Consider the following 18,724-nt stretch of genomic DNA (forward strand, 5'->3'; position numbering starts at 1 on the left):
TTACGTAAAACTGCGTGCCGCATTCGCGCCGCAATCCTACAAGACGATCGTTACGATATCGTCCCGCGGCGCGGGTGCACCGCAAAACGCAAAACTTTCCTAATCGGCCTCCCACGACGATCCGATCGCTCTCTTCTTGCTCTCTTCCGATTTCTATCTGGATTAAGACACAAGAGTTACATCACGTACCGCCGCGATTTCTTCTGCGAGAAATTCTCCTATTTGCGATCCTTGGCGAATCCTTTTCTTTGCGCGTGTCAAAATAACAAGAAATATTTAATGAATTATTCATCTTAATCTAAATTTAATGCTGCAGGCATACCGAATATAGCGAATTAAAAAAAGTCAGTGCAACAAGCTTCTAATCCGTAGAAGTTAGTTAATTAAACACATTTGCATGCATCTTTACAGTCTTGAATTAATATTTTTATGGTTTAATAGTGGTAAAGAAACATTTCAGCCGTATTTAAACTAATTGCAAGCTAGACGCAACGCAAGATCGAGAAGTAGGCCAGCACGTGAATAGGATCTTTATTAAAACTTAATTGCTTATTTGACGTTGCGCGACGACGAGCTAGAGATATTAGTCAACGTATTATTTTGCAATCATATAAATTACAAAATATCGCTCGTTAATTGACAATAAGAATAATCAACTTGTACCTCTCTATTTTTAATTTTTTACTAATATATTTAGATATAGAATTTAATATAATTTAAATCGTGCGATATTTTTATGTTAAAAATAGAAAGAGAAAAGGAGATTAAAAAATAAAGATAAGGATCATGATGGAGAGAACAAGGTTCGTTTTTTCATTAAATCTTTCTTTCAGCAGTCTTTATATAATATATCACACTTTTTCGGAATATTTAAAAATTTGTGAGATGTACAAGCGATTGATCTGCGTGGAGCGTCGCGAAAAACATGATAAATTCGTAGGAAGGGAAAACAATTTATTCATCTAGAGTATGTACAGGCACCGGAACATGTCGATCGACCGCGATCCGCTAGATTCAGAAAGTTCCTAACAGATGCTGGGACTGAAAGTGATGAGGCTCAAAACCCGATGACGGATTGAACACTTGCTGCGTGGCATAAGGCTGAGTTCCGGGGAAGGAAGATCCTGGGAATGCCCGCGAAGCACCATAGTGTCCTAGATTAGGATTATAGTTGATGGGAGCAGGACCGGCTGGTGGTCCAGCATAAGCTGAAACAATATGAACAATATGAACAATATGAATAATATGAACAATACGAACGATATGAACAATATGAACAATTTGAACAATAAAACACCATTTAGAAAATACCCAGCAATTTCAGGGAATAAAATGCATATAAATGCAAGAGTTATTAGAATAACTTTCAGTAGAATAAAAAATGCAGCAGGAGGGGAGACCATAATTGGAATAATTTTTTGTAAAATAAAAATATCCTTCAAAATGTCCTAAATCGTAGCAATTTATATTTATATTTTTTCTATTTTAATTTACTACTCAGAGATGAAAAGTTATATTATATTTCTATGCTCAAATAATGCTGAAAACTCTTCGGTCTAAAATACTTTGTCCAATTTTTCCGCAATTTTCTTATCAAAATCTTTCAAACTTTTACATCTTATACTTCGTGTTATGTTGCCGCGAGCGGACTTCAAAACATGTTTCTTATCCACGCCCTACGTCAACGATTTACGCCGCGGCCCACGCAGCGGGTCATCGGTCTCTTCCAGCTCTTCGCTTCGCTCACCTTGACCCTGGTCCTCGTTCGGGTGATCGCTCGCGTGTTTGTAAGCCCGGGCCTCCGCCTCGGCGAGCTCGGCTAGTCTGGCTGCCTTCAGGGCCGCCACTTCCGGCGTGTCCAAGACCGTCCCGTCCTCGGCCAATGGCGCCGGGATGAAGGTAGTGGTCTTCGTCGGTAGCGAGTAGCTCTTCTGCCCCACGAAATTAGCCCGTGCGTTGTATTGCTGCGGTTGCTGGTAATTCACCGGGGCGTAGATGGGCGCCTGCACGTGATTAGGCGTCTGATATATCGGAGTGGGTTGCTGGTAGCTGGCCTGTCTCAGATAAGGCGCCGCGGTCGGCTGTACGGCCGAGTAGCTGTACGCGGGCGACGAGATCTGATTGTAATCGGACAAGTGTTGCTGGTTCTTCCCGTTCTGGGCCGCGCGGGCGGCGGCCTTGGCGAATTCGGCAAAGTGCGCGGCCTTCGCCTGCGCCACTTCCGGCGTGTCGATGACGTTGCCGTCCTCGCCGACCGGAGCGGACGGCGCGTAGCTCGGCGAGACTTGTTGAGGGTGGTGAACCAGGGGATTCCCGTATGGGGACGAACCGACGTACGCGGCTCTACAGGTCGCCGCCGTGGCGAGCAGGAAAATCTAAAAGAAAACAAACGAATTGGAATAATTAGATCTTAATTCGACCTAAGAGAAATACGTATTTGTAAAAACAATATTATATTTTATGTATTGTTTCCAAAAAGTGTCATTTCGACTCTGAATCATCTTTTGGGAGAATTTTGCTAGAAAACGATGCAGTTTAGTCGTCACGAACTACCAATACGTAATCGACAGTTAATCCACCGCTTATCGGGTCATCTCGTTGCGCGATCTCGATCGGCATTTCTCGCTGGGCGGTTTCGTTTGACCTACCCCAACCTTTCACTTTCCTTTGTCCCGGGATCACTCACCAGGCCTCTCATGACAATCCAGGGGCGTGTATCCTTCGCTGTACTCCCACACACCTTCTGCACCGATAAAAAGAGCGCTGCTGTGTCTGTCAGTACTCGCTCCCAGGAGTGAGGGACCCGGACCGGGCGTCGGTTCGGTGTTTTGTGTTCCTGGAGAACGGCCGGTTGGTACCATTTATAGTCCGCGCATTCGTCCGTCCCCTCCCACGTTGATGCGATAGCCGGCGACCTGGAGGGAGCCAGAGGTGATCGGCTAACCCGGGTGGCCCGGGAAGTTCACCGGAGAAAGATCGGAAAAGCTATTATCCTCCCTTTCTCTCTCTCTCTCTCTCTCTTTTCTCTAGTTCTCTCTATCTTTCGCCAACCTTGACATTTGAACGCGGCTTCTGCACTTCGTGACCGGAAGCGTGTCAGTAGCTAATGATGCACTCGATTGAATCTTAATTAATAGACATAAAATCGCCATCGTTTCTTCGCAGAGTGGATTTTCATTTACTGTATTAAAGCTGAAAGACATTTCATCATTTACAGTATTTACATCGATCGTCTCTTACAATATTTATTAATTTTTTTAAATTTTCCGGCAACAATTAGCAACGCGAATGATTAATTCTCTGTTATACCGAGTTGCATAAATTAATCTGGCATCCTTTTATCGAGAGGCATATATTTTTCACTCCTGCATGATCCTGGTTAAATCATGTCACCGATAGAAGGGATCTCGCCGTTAAAAAACAACAAAGGCATGTGTTAGTGCTAACTCACCAGCCCTGAGCAAACGAAGGACTCGAAGTCGAAGGACGAGCTATATTAAAAATGCATTCTCACAGTACAAAGCACATTGGTCGTAATGCATTTATGGTGTATACGGACCTGCATGACTCGTGCAGTAAATTCACACAAAAGTCACTCTCTACTGCGATGATCAAAAATTGATTTCTCAAATATTTATCATGTGTAAACATAGCAGAGCTACATTTGTTTCTAAAAGTGTGATTTTAATTACGTTCATTTGTTAATTTTAATTCGGCATTACTAACAATAAGAAAAAATGTAACACGATTACTATAAGGTAGACTTTATCAAATTTCAATTAATCTAAGAGCTTAGATTAATATAAAATTTTAAGAATAATTAAAATTTTGGGTCTCAAATTAAATTTAAATTTGGACTCAAATAAAAATTAAATTTAGACTCAAATTATTCCGATAAAATTGTCAAAATTACTTAAAAACTTTTTCTATTGCTAAATATTACGACAAATACAGAGAAGTTATAAAAATAACATTATATTTATAGTGTCTGATTTGTCACACTCTCCTAATGCCGGATTAAGCCGTTATTCGTCTAATTTAATCAATAATATTTTTTAGTTCACTGAAAACGATTGTGCATTTTTAACATATATGTATATGGTATATGTATATCTATCGAGTATATGTTAAACGGATACAGTGTTCACACATATTTCGCGTGAACACCTTTGACACTACATGACGTGAACACCTTTGACAAGCCCATGCTGCAAAGTGCAAGCAGATAAATGCAGACAAGCAAGGTGACGTATTGCTGTCATCATACGCGACCGCGCCTTTCCTTGCTCTATTATCGTAACTTATCGATCTTCATCGCTACGTTCGATCGAATCGACGAGTGACCTATTGACCACCCGTGAGCCTGCACTCGCTCCGCCGAGCGCAGCGTGTCGATTACGATATGAAAGCGACAGTGAGCGACTATTTACCGCGCGCGCTCAATGTCAATCTACACCTCTGCCCTATACCGCGAGACGCAAAAACATTCCAAACTGAACACGAGCGCGCGAGCGAGCGAGCCGAGCTGAGGAATTTTCGTTCTCTCAGATTGGGCAAATCTGCGCACCGCGCGACACTCGGTGAAACGCGAGTATCGCGAAACGTCACGGTAATCGGCGTGTGTGTAATACGAGAAAGCGGGCGGCGGGCAATTCTTGCTCCTTTTTCCCCCGACAATGCGCTCGCGACAGAATCCGCCGATTGCATACCCACGCTGCACGCTGGGCCTCTCCGCCAGCCTCTGAGGTTGACCCAAAAAATCAATTGTGCGAGAAATGACCGAAAATCGCGTACGCAACGAATCTTTTATTGTCGTCGTCGTCTCGGTGATTGTATCATTATTATGGGCAAGATTACGTATTCTCGGCGACATATGGGATTACGAGAAGCAACCACCGTACTTTTTACGGTCCAAACTATTTCTCGCAAATGAATGAAAATGAAGTATTTCATCTTTAGTTTCACCGATTTAACATAAATAAACAAATTTTTATCATTTGAAGAAGAGATCTTTTTATGGAAATCCCAAAAGTATAGCTGGCTAATTATAATTGCAGATAAATTTGAATAGTTCAAGAATTATACTACCGCAACGTGTTACGTCGAGTCCAATTCGACACAGGGCTGCAAAGAGTTAAGAAGTATTTATGGGTTTTAACGACAAGTTTACAAATGGCGAGTGTATTAACACGATAATTTTCACGGTCAACAGCTTCATTCGTTAAATCGTAGAAGACACGTTCCCAAACGACTGTATTCGAAATTGAATTATTAAGATGCTTTCTCGCGGTGCGAACACGCGGCTGGGAAACTTTTTCTGGGACCACGGTCTCTTTAATGGCGTTACTTTGTTACTTCGAACAGCCTCGCTTAAGTTTTGTACTGATGATTAATAGACCATCGCGAACTCCATACCGGTTGTATCGGAAGAATCAATAAACTTGTCATAATAAATATTTCAATGCCTAATTATACATTCTTGATATGTGTTTTACAACTTCTCATACAGCTTCGTAATATAACTCAACCAGGAAAAGCATGACGATGTGTGCAAAATAAATAGCTAATTTTATTTTCGAAATTTGTAGCGATGTTACTTCTGATATTTATATAAGATTTAGAAATATTTCTATACAATTTTTATTCTTCGACCGAAAATTTTTCGGTCAACGAAAAAAAGTTATATGAGATTATATTTAATTACCGTTTTAAAAGTTGAAATAATACTTCTTTCTAAATACTAAAAAGAAATCAAACGTATTGCAATGAAATATTTGTAATGAAATATATGTTTATTAATCTCTTATCGATCTGTTTACATGAGGCGCGCCTGTTAGAACGCATTCCGGCTAGCACGCATATTGCTAACTACGTTGCATCCTTACAGACCAACGTGGATTTCTACACAACTTTTAATTCTTATTTGAAACTTAAAAAAGATATTTGCTCGTAGTAATAATTAACTCTGTAACAGTATGAGTATAAAAAAAGAAATTAAACATTATGGTAATATTAAAATTTGCAGCTATCCTACGAAAACATCTGAAATTCCTGATGTGACTTGAATTTATAAGAAAAAGAGGTAATCGAAATAACTCTGCCGGATTACGGCGCGCAGGTGGTCCAGATATATTTACACTTTAATGTGGATGGCACGCTTGTGTGTATTAACGAAGATAGTATTGAACGAGCGGCGCGCTGCGGTCCAGGATGACCGGCTGATCGTAGTAGACCGATCTCACGGCTTCAAGGCCGAGCTTCTCGTTGATGTGAGCCGCCGCGTGTTCCGCCTTGGCGAGGGCCACTTCCGGCGTGTCGACGACGCGGCCGTCGGGCCCGATCGGTGCGCCGGGGACCAGTTTCGTCGTCACCGCGACCGGTTGCACCAGCTGCGCGCTACCAACCAGGGCCGCGTCGGACTGCGCGACGTAAGCTAGCACGTGCTGGTCGGCCGACCTAACGGCTTCCGCGGCCAAATTAATCTTCTCGTTGACGTGAGCGGCCGCGTGCTCGGCCTTGGCCAACGCGACTTCCGGGGTGTCGACCACCCGACCGTCCAGGCCGATCGGAGCACCGGGCACCAACCTGGCGTAATAGAACAGCGGCGAAGCGGCGAAGGCGCAAGCCAGGATGGCAGAGAGAACAATCTGGAGAGAACATGATATCACGTTGCGATATAATCTTTAAATATTTATTTAATAAAATCTAGACATTATGTTAATCTGGTTAAACCTAGCTCTAGCTTATGCATCTCCTTCGTTAGATTGTATTTTAATACCACTAACATGAATAAATATATTTATAGAAGTTAAAAACCTATCGTATAATTAACGTAATTCTTGAGATTAAGAAATATGAAATTTGTGTATATCAAAATAATTGAAACAAATGCAGTTCATAATTAAATCAATCTATCTCTATTGTAGCCAATCTATTATATTCCTTTATTTTTAATATTAAAATAATAAAGAATAGCAGTAGCTATTACTACAATATTTGTTATTAAAACAGACTCTTTACTCACCAAGACCTTCATGTCGAACAAAATTACTCAGCTTCTCAGCGCTGCCGATCAGGATCAGTACTCGCCAAGGCGCTTGGATAATGTGCGTGCACTACCCTGTCCACGCGGACTTTATATACCCCGTAGGCAAAAGAGGCTTTGTGGCCAAACCAGGCGCCGCTACCAGGATGTAACCCATCGCAACGTAAATACCAGTGTCCAATAAAAGCCGTCACGTATCTGACATTGACGCCCCGTCATCTCGCTCCCGTTCGCATAATCGCGAATCGTATCAGCTTCGTCGGTCCTCACGGCACGGCACCTATCTAAATTGGTCCCCCTTCCGATTCGATTAATCAAAACCTGCGGATTAAAAAGGATCGATCGAGCGATTCGTCGCGCTCGCCTTTTTTGAAGTCGCCAATTTATCGTAGATGATTCTACTTCCGTTTTCTTATTCGCTTTTATTTTAGGTTTAATCGTTAACCGCTGACGCAAATATTTACCCTTTGTCTCCCGGAGGAACGTGCACAAGCTTTTTTCGATAATGAGAAAATTCTCTATTTCGTTAATTAATTACGTAATAGTTATCATGATTAGTATAAGCACTAGCTATAAATAACCATAGTACGAAACTTACGTAATTAATTAAGTGTAAATAAAATGTAAATTAATTTTGCCATGTAACACAAATTCTTTTAACTTTTTAAAAATAAAATTTACGTGAAATCACTTATTTCAATTTTATTTTTTAAGATTATTATTAAAGATTAATTTTCATAAGATTTTTAAAATTGTTTATCTAAATTATAATACATTCTTAGCACATACACCCAGCTTGGTTCGTTAGCCTCTTTTATCTCCTTTATTTTTAATTTTTCGAACCTTGAGTTATTATTTTTTTAAGATTATTGAAGAAATGTGTGTCTCTCTTGAAATCAACAAGTTCCACTAGACTCAATAAAAAAAAAATGCTCAGAAATGCAACGAATGTAGATCGACGAATCTATTTTCGCCGAACTAATCGAGGATTAAGTAACGCGACAGGTATGCAAGTAGGCAGGCATCCTTACCTAACCGAGCAGAAACGACTATAAGCCCGCTCTAGAACCTGATTACGCGATCGTACGCAGCCTTCAGCACGCGTCGTCTCTCTCTCTCTCTCTCTCTCTCTCGCAGACGCAACCTTCTAGATCACGGCCGATCTGGCGGAGAAATGGAAACGGGATCGGGTGTCTTCCCGACCTCGTAAGAAAGAAACCGAAAGAAAATCCCTCTCCGTTTCATCTCGTCATCCTCCCTCGCCCCTCGCTACAACGTTTTTTTTCCATCCGGCGTAAACTCTCGCTTTACAAACAGGCTTATCTTACCCGATGCGAAACGGAAGCAGCTGACCACAGCTTCACAAATCGAGATCTCTCCCACGCGATCGTTCTATTACGTGATCTATGAGGGCTATAAAGACGATCGCGACGACTGGACCGGTGCGCGTTATCGAGTGAATCCCGTGACGTTACGCTACTCATTGTCTACGATTGCGTGGGGCCACTGTCACTTTCGGCGCGACTAAATAAATAAAACGTAAGAGATGACGCGCTTCGCGATCGTGCTACTCGGTTTGACGAGCCTGGTCTCGGCCAAACCCGCTTTCCTGTCCGTACCCTTGACGTACGCGACACCCTTGGCACCCGGGACGCAAGTCGGTACCAACGGCAGAGTGTTGGACAGCCCCGAAGTCGATGAGAGAACAGGGGTGGCGAACGGGGCTGCGAGATCGGCCGCTGGATCTCTGCTGCTACGAGGAAGACAATCGTCTTCGCTTGTTCGCGACGGTGTACCGTCTATCCTAACGTCTTCCGCGCCTCTCGGCGCCGACGGCAGGGTCGTGGACACGCCGGAAGTCGCGGCCGCGAAGGCGGCTCACGCGGCCGCGCACGTCAACGAGAGAATCAACCTGGCGCACGAGGTAGCGAGATCCGGCGGTGATGCATCGGATTCGTCTGACGTCGCCGACAGCGATCCCAACGGCAGAGTCCTGGACGCACCGGAAGTCGTGGCCGCGCGCGGCAGCGGAAAGATCGACCTGGTGAACGGAGCTGCGAGACCTGGCGACGCTGTCGCGCGCACCGTGAACGGTCGGCTGGTGCCGTTGGTGCTCGGCAACGGTGTCGTCGCTGCTCTCGTGCCCGTCGGTCCCGACGGCAGGCCGCTGGACGTGCCGGAGGTAACCGCGCGCGGCAATCAGATTCTGGCGAGCGACGTGAGGTCCGTCGACGCTCTGGCGGTTGCTGGTCCGGCGCTCGCTTACGGCAGATTGGTTTACTGAAGAAGGTTTTACCGACGCGCTTGAAGAAAATACAGCTTACTTTATATGCGTAACTTTGTATCGAATAATTGCGGAATTTTTCAGATGATAATCATGTCATAAGCTATTTGTAGATCTATATTAGGGATTATGTATCACCTTTCCGACGAAAAATGGAGAACTCAATAGGACAAGAATAGAATAAGTTGATCGTCTGACCATTTCTTGCTTGCACGCAATTATTTTCATTATTCTGTACTACATATATAAAAATAAATAATATACACACACGTGAAGCCAATATATCGTAAAGGAATAAAATTGTTACCTTACACACGAATATGATACCTCATTTAATCCGTTCGTACTTTACGCCAAGCTATTCGACTCGTCTCGATAAAATGCGAATGCCGAGACGGCGACAAAATTTTCCATATTTCATTGATCGCCATAACTTCGCGTGGCAGAGCCGCGCTAACCAGCCGAAAGACCATCCGCACCCCTTGGCGAGCGACCGGCGTCAGCGAGATGGCTTTCGCGTTCCGCGGATACACGAGCGAGGTATAAATCGCGTGATAAATTAGCGATAATCCGCGGCGTCCTCCTCCTCGAGATCCCTCTTGGCTCGGCAACCCCCCGCGACATAACGATCGCGCGGGGTTATGCGCGACCCTGACGGTCGACGTATTAGGGCATAGTCGGGCGGATACCGGGCCCCGCGGAAAAAAAGCGCACCGTCCGATGGACACTCTCGACGGCGAGCGAACGCCGCGAAGCCGGATTCCGAAGACCGCGACCTCGAAGGGGCCACTCGCCGCGACCAGTTCTCTCGCCGCGATGGCCCACAACGCGGCGACTCCTCGCGAATTTCTCGCGACTCCGAGGGAGGAGGAAGAGGACGCAGGAGGGCAACATCATCGCAACGCGCCGCAGGGCGTGGTTGCACCGTGACTGCGTGCATATATAAACGTGTCCTGGCGCCCGTGTCGCGTCGAGGATATACCGGTGCCGTCGATACGATCGCCATGAAGAGCGCATCCGTAAGTGCTCGTTCCGCGATTCCTCGCGTAGGAGGATCGCGGATTCTAACAATAAAATCTCTCCGGGGTTGGTCCTTGGTAGAGTTTAACTGCGCGCGTCAGGATAACCACTGCGAAAGGTTGCTCGGAGCAGATCGGGAATTTATCACCCTCTTGTCTTTAATTTTCCTATTTGAAAAATTTATTTGCCTCTTCAGAAAAGACAAGTAAAATTTTGTTTTGCGCGTTTTATGTAGCTAAATTATCTCAATTTGAAATTTGTAGTTTGTTACTTCAAGTGACTCTCTTGATACAACGGGGATTTAACTTGCGCCACTCCCGCAAAGTAAATCGCTGATACCTGTCGCGCTATAATATTATCCGATACTAATCCTAAACACCTAACACTTCCCGCGTATATCTGATCTGCGATACAGATTTTACAAACCGCAACGTAAGTTGTGCAAACTATGAGCTGATTTTATATATAATTTCAGTTGTTCCTTGTCTTCTGTTTGATCGCCACCGGCTTTGCTAAGCCGCCGGTGCCGGTGTTCCTCAGCTATCAAGACAGTCTGGGCCAGTACAGTTTCGGCTACAGCGCGCCAGGCTCGGCCAGGTCGGAGGTCAGGACGTCCAACGGCGCGACCAGAGGCACTTACAGCTACGTCGACGGAACCGGGGTTATCCAGACCGCGCAGTACGTCGCCGACGGCGAGAATGGGTTCCGAGTGATCGCGACGAATCTCCCGCAGGCGCCACTTCCGGTCCAGGACACGCCGGAAGTGATGGCCGCGCGCACCGCGCATCTTCAGGCCCTGGAACTGGCGGCCAAGAGGGATGAAGAGGCGCAGAATCGCGAGGAGAATCGAGAGAATGCGCGCGAGAAGAAGATCGAGGGGAACCAAGGTGACGCGAGTCCCTCGACACGACTTTTGGGAACTAAGATCACGGAAATTCCATTAAACGAGGGGGAGCGAAAAGCGTTGGAGAACACGAAGAATATCGAGCTGAAGGACAGCGACGAGACTCTGCAAGCGGTCGCTTCGACAAGCGGCACTGGCAAGGCGAGCGAGACGAGCACGCAGAAGGTACGTCAACCGTGAAATGCCAAAGACAAAATAAATTTACAAAATAATAACGGAATGGTATTAATAAGTTGTTAAACATTTTCGAGTAGTTACTTCGGTCTTTGTAAATTTTGCAAATTCTTCAATGAAATACCTAAGATACGAGCGTGTTTCGAAATATTCCGCTCCAAAATTCTCCCCTCATCAGCATTTTTGCGACACGGTCCGCAGGAATTCGCCGGAAGAGTATCGCAGGGAATTATCGGCGGCGCAAATATCCCGGCGATCCCATTAATCTCCTCGCACGTGTCGCTATCTCAGGCGTTGGGACAACACGCGGTGCCGGTATTTCGGATCTCCTATGGAAATTACGAGATCGAGCCTTCCATCATACCGGAGTCATCGATCGCTGAAGGTCAATTATGATTGTAACTCACCTCACCGTTCACTCTCTCCTCTGCTCTGATTGGAAATATCAAGTCGCCGTGGGCTATTTTGATTAAATACTTTTAAACTTTCCGCTCGGCATAGTTCACATCTACTTACAATTCTTCGTTTTAAAGTGCGTTTTGGAAATTTGAAGCCGCGAGGAAAGATCTTAGCTATGTGATGCTCTAAAAATTATTTATTTTTATTTAAAAAAAAACGAGATCATTCTTTCACTTATGTCTATCGCTTTTTTTCCGTCGCTCTTTCGAAGGTCGTCCCATTTCCGGGGCCGAGGACCGTCTGAGGTCACCCCTCTCATACCGCGACTGCGACCGGTTCGCAAACTCGTTCGTTCATACTGTAAATTAATTTTGCAACGAATCAACGTTGTGCAAATTGCAGAGCAAATTATAAAGAGTAGCGCTAGGAATGCGAGCTCGTGCGAGAATCGACGCTGAATGAAAATGATTGTGTCGTCCGTTCTTCTCCGCAGGCGCTTTCCGTGATGTGATCACGCCAGCGGCAACAGCCTTGAAGAGCACGACGGCGATCTCGACCGAGGGAGCGGCGACGCCGGAGAGGAAAGAATCGTCGCAACGTACGACCGAGCAGATTCGCACCGTCAACACTCTGCCGCTCGCACCGCTGGGCGCGATCCCGCTGGGTTCCTCGCAGCCGAGCATCATCAGATACGTACCGTCGACGCCGCTTCAGTATGTCGCCTACAACGTTCTGTAAATATCCTGGAAAGCGGAAATATCCTGGAAAGTGTATGAGAGATTCGCGGGAGAACACGCGAAGAGTTGGAATAAAAGCTCGAACGAATCTGAAATGATCAAGCTGGATTTTGGGGGTTCTTTTCCTTTTGCGTTTGTCAAGATATTTTTATTCTTCTTTACAAAATAATGCAGGATGTTGTCGGACAATACAACGGAGTAGTACACGTATTATGATCGATACTAAGGATAAGGATAATCAAAATCAGCGTCGTCGTCGCCATCGCCGCCAGCGTCACTCGTCGTGGAGACATTGGTATAGCGTGAGAAGTAATGCTAGGTATATAAATGGGATATTGAACAGTCTAAAGGGGGAAAAAAAAGAATCTGACGCAGAGTTCCTTACAGATAATGGATGAGAGAGCCTAATTAAGAATTATAATGTAAGGTCCGATAATAAAATCACGAAACCACTACACAACAGCCGTTGTATCTAACAGCTAACACGATATATTAATTAAAACAAAGCGTATACCTTCAACATTTTAATCACGTTTCAAGAGACGTCAGACAGGACGAGTTGGACACGAGCAGAAAATATCAGTGTTCAAAATTTCATTTACACTCCGCCCCGTGAGTCTGAAATCTTTGATTTAATTGATCCAAGGAGAGCGGGATTGGCGATTCGAAAAGGCAACATTATTTCGAAACGCAACGCGATATTGCCTCGTTAGATGTAATTATCTTTAAAATCGCGAGACAATTGTGCCGGACAACCTTTGCCGGTTGAATGTTTATACGCGGCTCTACGTTTTTTTTTACTGGCCTGAGATTTATTCCTAAATTCTGCATCGCGAAAAATCGCTAATATGGTCACAAACAGTCGCGGCTGCGACTGCGCATTTTTTTTTCGCGGACGATTTAAGCTCGAGATGGATCGCGCTCTGCGACAATTCATTATCACGGCAGAACGAACCTCAGCTATTGTAGCAGGCTCGTCCGAGATTAATTACGGCTTCATCTGCGCGTGAAAAACCGCCGCGCTCGTCATGCGACACGCGTAAATCGATCTGAGGAACGAAAGCGACGGGTTTGCCGATAACAGGACTGCCAATATTGCTTGATCGTTCGGTAATAATGACACAGTAAAATTATATTAATAGCGACTTTTTTGTGTGAAGGAAGAGTTATAACGACGTGATTGATATCTGTGCCTCTCCACGCCTCGCCGGTACCCATTTCTCTATACATAACGTTCTCTTTTACATATATATTTATATATATATATAAATCTAAATTTTATAATATGTATTTATAATGTTCATATTTATATATAACACACTTGTTCTAGACGTCAAATGCATTGACTTCGAAGCTCGGATGATCGACACCCTCCGATCCTCTTCTTTCTCATTTGCTGTCCATTGACCTGCACGGTTTTTCTCCCTATTCTTCTCGCCCTCTACCCGATATATGCTGCCTCAATATATATTTGCTATGCTGCTACCAGTGACGGGTAATTGCAGCGCGCGATGTACGCAACGTAATATACGGCTAAACATTGCGCGGAACGTTTTGAATATTTTTTTATATGTTCATTTAAATTAGAAGATACATCTCGAAGTACTCGTTTATATTTGGCGGATACGCGTTTGTACCTGTGGACGCCGCTGTGCTCGCCGCGATACCTCCGTCAAATATCCGATAAACCTGTACGGAAGCTGCATGGGTCAGTGAAATTCGCGGTCAAAAGTCGTTCGAGAAATGGCCTGAAGAGCCGATTCTTATCGACCCGCGCAGTTTCCCCCAGGAAACTCTCACAGCGCGCGATTTCACGTCTCAACGCGAGCAAATTATTACCCGAGAAAACAGGATATAGAATTTATACAGGCATGAACTACTGTACACACGAACATTCGATCATACGCACCGTGCGCGGCAACAATCGGAATACCTCTTGCAAAAGATAAAATATTTACTTAACGTTACGTGAGCAATATATGGAAACGAGAGTACAATTTCTCTAATTAAAAACAATTCTCACACCCGATCGTCTCAATCCACAACGATCATTTTTTTCTTTCTATTGAAAACTTCTCGGTACCTACTTTTGCGACGGTGAAGATCCACCCTTTCATTTTGTGCGGCTTCGCCGCGCAAAAGAAATTTCGCGAATGGATAATTTCAAAAAGATGAAGGAAAGCTCCTTCGTTAATTTCGATTGGAATCGAATAAGAATTGTTTTGCAATAAATCTCCATCTTTCATCTATCTTTCAGCGTTTAAGAGTGCCGTTAAAAATATAAAGAAGACAGTTTACGCGGCGGCAGGTTTCAGCCCTCGCCAGTGTCCCGAGAATATCGGATGCGCCACGTTCGCTTTCTCTCGATCGCGGCGTATCTTCCTAATCGCGCGCGCGCGCGCGCGTGTGTGTGGGCGGTATGCTTTAAACATCAACGAAAAAATTGAACTCGATCGGACCGACGTGTGCGTGTGCGGGGATTACACGTCGCGCGATCGAAATCGTCGCCGCCGACGCGAGAGGAAAACGAGAGGAATCGTCCGAGCGCAACCGATTTTTTTCCCGCGAAAGCTGCCTTCGGCGAATCCTGCGTACGCGTGCGACGCTTTGTATTTGTAAAAACGTGGCAATTTGATTGTTTAATCCGAGATACTTGGTCTCGAGGGTAGTCTCGCGACTCTTCGGATGGGAAATGCGACGACGCGACCCGTCGAATATCCATAAGTCTCTCTCGCGCCTTCCCTTTCGTTTTTTTTTGTATTATTATACTTCTCTTTTGTGCTACGCCTCCCGAAACTACTGCCGACTTACTTCGCGACACGATAAAATTTATTACTTAATGCTCTCTCTATATATAGTTCGCTATTATTAATCTTCTTCTCTTCTTCACGTAAATACGTATACGAGTATAATCTGTACGCGTCCGTTTTTTTTGGGGGGGGGGGGTTGTACGTGTATGTACGTGTGTGAGTACTCGGGTTTTCACACCGCGTGAATGTAATTAGCTCGGATGATCTCGTCCTGACTTAATTATAATCGTGTATCGACGATTTCGATTGACTACGGTCGAAAGGTGGGCACGTTTTCTTTTCACGCACGTTAATTATGAACAATTGACTTCGTACTCGTTTCTAAAAAACTTATAATCAGACATCGAAGAGCTCTCTCTCTCTCTCATTCCTTCTCACACTCTGTCCCAAACAGTACTCTCCTTAATTTTCACGCCCGAATTTTCGCTAAAATACCTCGTTATTCGCACAATATATTCTCGCTGGATAAAAGTCATTAGAGAGCGAATTGTTATGTACTGCATAAAGAAAAAATATACGCGGCTCATTTTCTTGCCAGCACAATAAGCTTGACGTACAAAAAGAATCGGCAAGCTAAGAGAAGTTGGAAACTTTACACAAAATCAATTTTAGAGAAACAATATCAACGATGCAACAGATAACGGCAATAATTAGATATTTGGATGCTACAATCGCGTCATTGTTCTCGTCGATACTCAACGAGGTACTGTTGGAAGTATTTTTGTTGTTCTCGTTGTATTTAACTTTCGAGAAATATTATTAGATCCTTGCGAATAAAGCAAAGTGCTTCTTTAATACTGTTCCATGCGACTGATTGTGACTTGTGAGTATGTCTGCAGTAAATCTCTAATAAATACTGATAGTAATATTCTGATAGTAGAAGGAGAATAGCAAAAATGTTTAAAGAATAGAAAAAATTATTAAATATTAAAAACGCGACACAAATATTAACTGGTTCTATAAATGCAATATTATACATCGCATATTCACATGGTCATATTAATAGATTATTAATTACTTATAGACGCAATTTAATTTAATAAAATAATTAATATTTGATTTTCCCAATTATTAATATTGTTACGCTAAATGTAAACTCGATTTCTAGATTAATCTATAAAACTATTTATAAAATATGGATTTTTTTCTTAAAAAGAATTATAAGTCATCACAATATAAAAACACAATAAGAAAAAACATTAAATTTGATTTGTCTCATCTTCGTTCTCAATAAACGACTCGTCATAAGAGTATTTTGTAGTCTCTATAATCTATGTCTATAAACAAATGAAAAAATATTTTGCAATTTCTCATCGTGCAAAATTATTTACAGCGTACCGCTAAATTCATCAATATTCCTTCAGGAATAAAATTTACAGTTATTTTTTCGTTCCCAGGTTCAATTTATCAGAGTTTACATATTATTCTCGTAAATCGTTAAGTATTAGTTTCTTGAAAACTTTTACTCTATTAATATTAATAAACATAAAGTGATGTATACTTATTATTACCTACTTTCTTTCCACGATATATATATATATATATGCTTAACTTTTTTTCATAATTTATTATTTATTTATGTTATGAAGTATTACAGTAAAAGATAGTAAACATTTTTATGATTTAATATTTTTTCTTTCCTGGAATTTAATAAATTTACTTCTCTATTTAACTCAGAAATGAATTTATCGATACGCTGCAATCGGACGAGATTGAAATCGAAACGCATCGCTTCCCTCGAAAGAGAACGAGACCTCCGATTTTCTTACTAAATTAAAAAAAAAATAGCAGCTTACCTACATTTACGCTACGTTAACTTTCGACTAATCGTAATTGTCAGCGTCCGCCGTTGTTTCTCCTTCTCTATTAATCTCGGGAACGCTGAGAAATACTTAATAGGGACTTTATACACATATTACGTTTACCTCGCGCGATCGCGCTATTTGTTATAAAGTAATTTATCTAAATTGTATGCGCCGGTCTATGTCTTATCAGCGTGAATCTTAACACGAGTATGCTGACTACGACTCCGCTCGGAAGACGGAGCTCGGACCTTATCGCGAATTTCCCGGCGATCGGAGGACCGAGTTTGTCTTCCGCGGCGCAAACATGTTCGTCCTCGTTAGCTCCCCCTCGTAAAGCGCATAATCTGAATATCCATTTGTCTACCTAGCTACACGGAGCCTTCGCGAGGGCTCCATCACGCGCGTACCACACATACGATGGATTTCGGCAGGCGATTAATCAGTTATTTAGACCGTTCGCCGAGTCCGTTTCTTCCCGACGAAATCGGCTCCATTTACTTACGGACATCATGAATCAGGGTGATTTAAATGGTAAACCGAAGAGGTGTTGCGCCGGACTTCGGAAACATATACACGTGAGATGCGGTTTTTTTTTTACGTGTACATATCTTGCTGCTCGTGAGGGTGTCGTGGTGTGTTTGCGAACATGTGTCTCGTGTAGCACACAATGATGCACAGAGAACAGCATCATGCAGGAGAGAGATTTCGAAGATCGAAAACTGTAGCGACACGGGTCACATGTCGTTCTTGATTCGACGTCGCTACGCGCTGAATTATCTTCCATTCTGCGTCGATATTTTAGAGATATTTCTCAAAATTGAGGAGGAATATCTATTAATATAATAAAATCTCGAACTGCAGAAGGTCGTACGTGTTATTAATTATATTTGATTATCATATCTATTTTCATGCGTAGCGATACTATTATCGAGCCAATAACGACATGGTAATGTCTTAGCGAGTGTCCACGTGCCGGAAAGATCAAAGTTTCTAGTAATAGCGGTAATAGTATAGTAGAATTATATAGTAACAGTAGTAGAGTAGTAGTAATAGTAGTAGTAGTAGTAGTAATAGTAGGCCGTTCGAAGTAGATGGCGAAGGGGAAGACGACGACAGGCAGTAGCATAGCGATAGTTCGACGATCAGTTCGAGCTGGAAGAAAAGTCACTGGGGAAAAAGAGGAACTGAAACAGAGATCTGGAAAATTAATGGAATTAAATAAAAATAAAATCTCTCTTGAGAAGATTTCCTCCGGAATTAATTACACCGAACAATCGAATCTCGATGTCCCGAGGAAAGGAAATGTCGGTCGATTAAACAAAGAAAAAAGAAAGAAAAAGAAAAAAGAAATTAAAAGGATCATCAAATGGGATTTCATCGAAAATTGAAGCTCTAGTACTAGTACAGATATTATTGCTGCGGAATGAAAGGTATCGCGATTGCAAGTATCACAGCAACGTGTGAGGTATCTCCCCTCACGTAACGAGCTACGTAGAGGGAAAAGAAGAGCGCATTATTGGAGTCGTGAGTCTTAGACGGCGATAGA

General features: G+C 43.3%; 4 protein-coding genes across 4 annotated transcripts; 2 read left to right on the forward strand and 2 right to left on the reverse strand.

Moving 5' to 3' along the window:
* Positions 1 to 937: 937 nt before the first annotated feature.
* Positions 938 to 2,912, reverse strand: LOC139768576 (uncharacterized). Its single transcript, XM_071698902.1, has 3 exons — positions 2,687 to 2,912; positions 1,748 to 2,375; positions 938 to 1,208 (listed from the first exon to the last, which is right to left on the reverse strand). Exons 1-3 carry the CDS (start codon positions 2,696 to 2,698, stop codon positions 1,015 to 1,017), a joined length of 834 nt encoding a protein of 277 aa, XP_071555003.1. The 5' UTR covers positions 2,699 to 2,912; the 3' UTR covers positions 938 to 1,014.
* Positions 2,913 to 5,773: 2,861 nt separating this feature from the next.
* LOC139768579 (uncharacterized) lies at positions 5,774 to 7,617 on the reverse strand. Its single transcript, XM_071698905.1, has 2 exons — positions 7,025 to 7,617; positions 5,774 to 6,647 (listed from the first exon to the last, which is right to left on the reverse strand). The coding sequence occupies exons 1-2, from the start codon at positions 7,034 to 7,036 to the stop codon at positions 6,168 to 6,170; spliced, it is 492 nt and encodes a 163-aa protein (XP_071555006.1). The 5' UTR covers positions 7,037 to 7,617; the 3' UTR covers positions 5,774 to 6,167.
* A 974-nt stretch (positions 7,618 to 8,591) lies between these two features.
* LOC139768592 (uncharacterized) lies at positions 8,592 to 9,642 on the forward strand. Its single transcript, XM_071698925.1, has one exon. It carries the CDS (start codon positions 8,592 to 8,594, stop codon positions 9,327 to 9,329), a length of 738 nt encoding a protein of 245 aa, XP_071555026.1. The 3' UTR covers positions 9,330 to 9,642.
* A 626-nt stretch (positions 9,643 to 10,268) lies between these two features.
* LOC139768593 (uncharacterized) lies at positions 10,269 to 12,665 on the forward strand (the record flags this gene model as incomplete). Its single annotated transcript, XM_071698926.1, is given in 5 exon segments — positions 10,269 to 10,287; positions 10,290 to 10,348; positions 10,825 to 11,418; positions 11,629 to 11,812; positions 12,320 to 12,665. Coding segments are annotated over 5 exon segments (1,101 nt in total), but the record flags the coding sequence as incomplete, so codon positions are not given.
* Positions 12,666 to 18,724: the final 6,059 nt, after the last annotated feature.

Source organism: Temnothorax nylanderi, unplaced genomic scaffold, assembly GCF_030848795.1.
Source record: "Temnothorax nylanderi isolate EJ_2023f unplaced genomic scaffold, tnyl_v1.0 TNYL_tig0017_pilon, whole genome shotgun sequence".
Lineage (NCBI taxonomy): Eukaryota > Metazoa > Arthropoda > Insecta > Hymenoptera > Formicidae > Temnothorax > Temnothorax nylanderi.

Coding starts and splice junctions, on each gene's coding strand:
- LOC139768592 (XM_071698925.1), top strand. CDS start 8,592: ATGACGCGCTTCGCGATCGTGCTACTCGGTTTGACGAGCCTGGTCTCG.
- LOC139768576 (XM_071698902.1), bottom strand. Junction 1,209..1,747: donor GAACGAGGACCAGGGTCAAG/GTGAGCGAAGCG, acceptor ATATTGTTTCAG/CTTATGCTGGACCACCAGCC.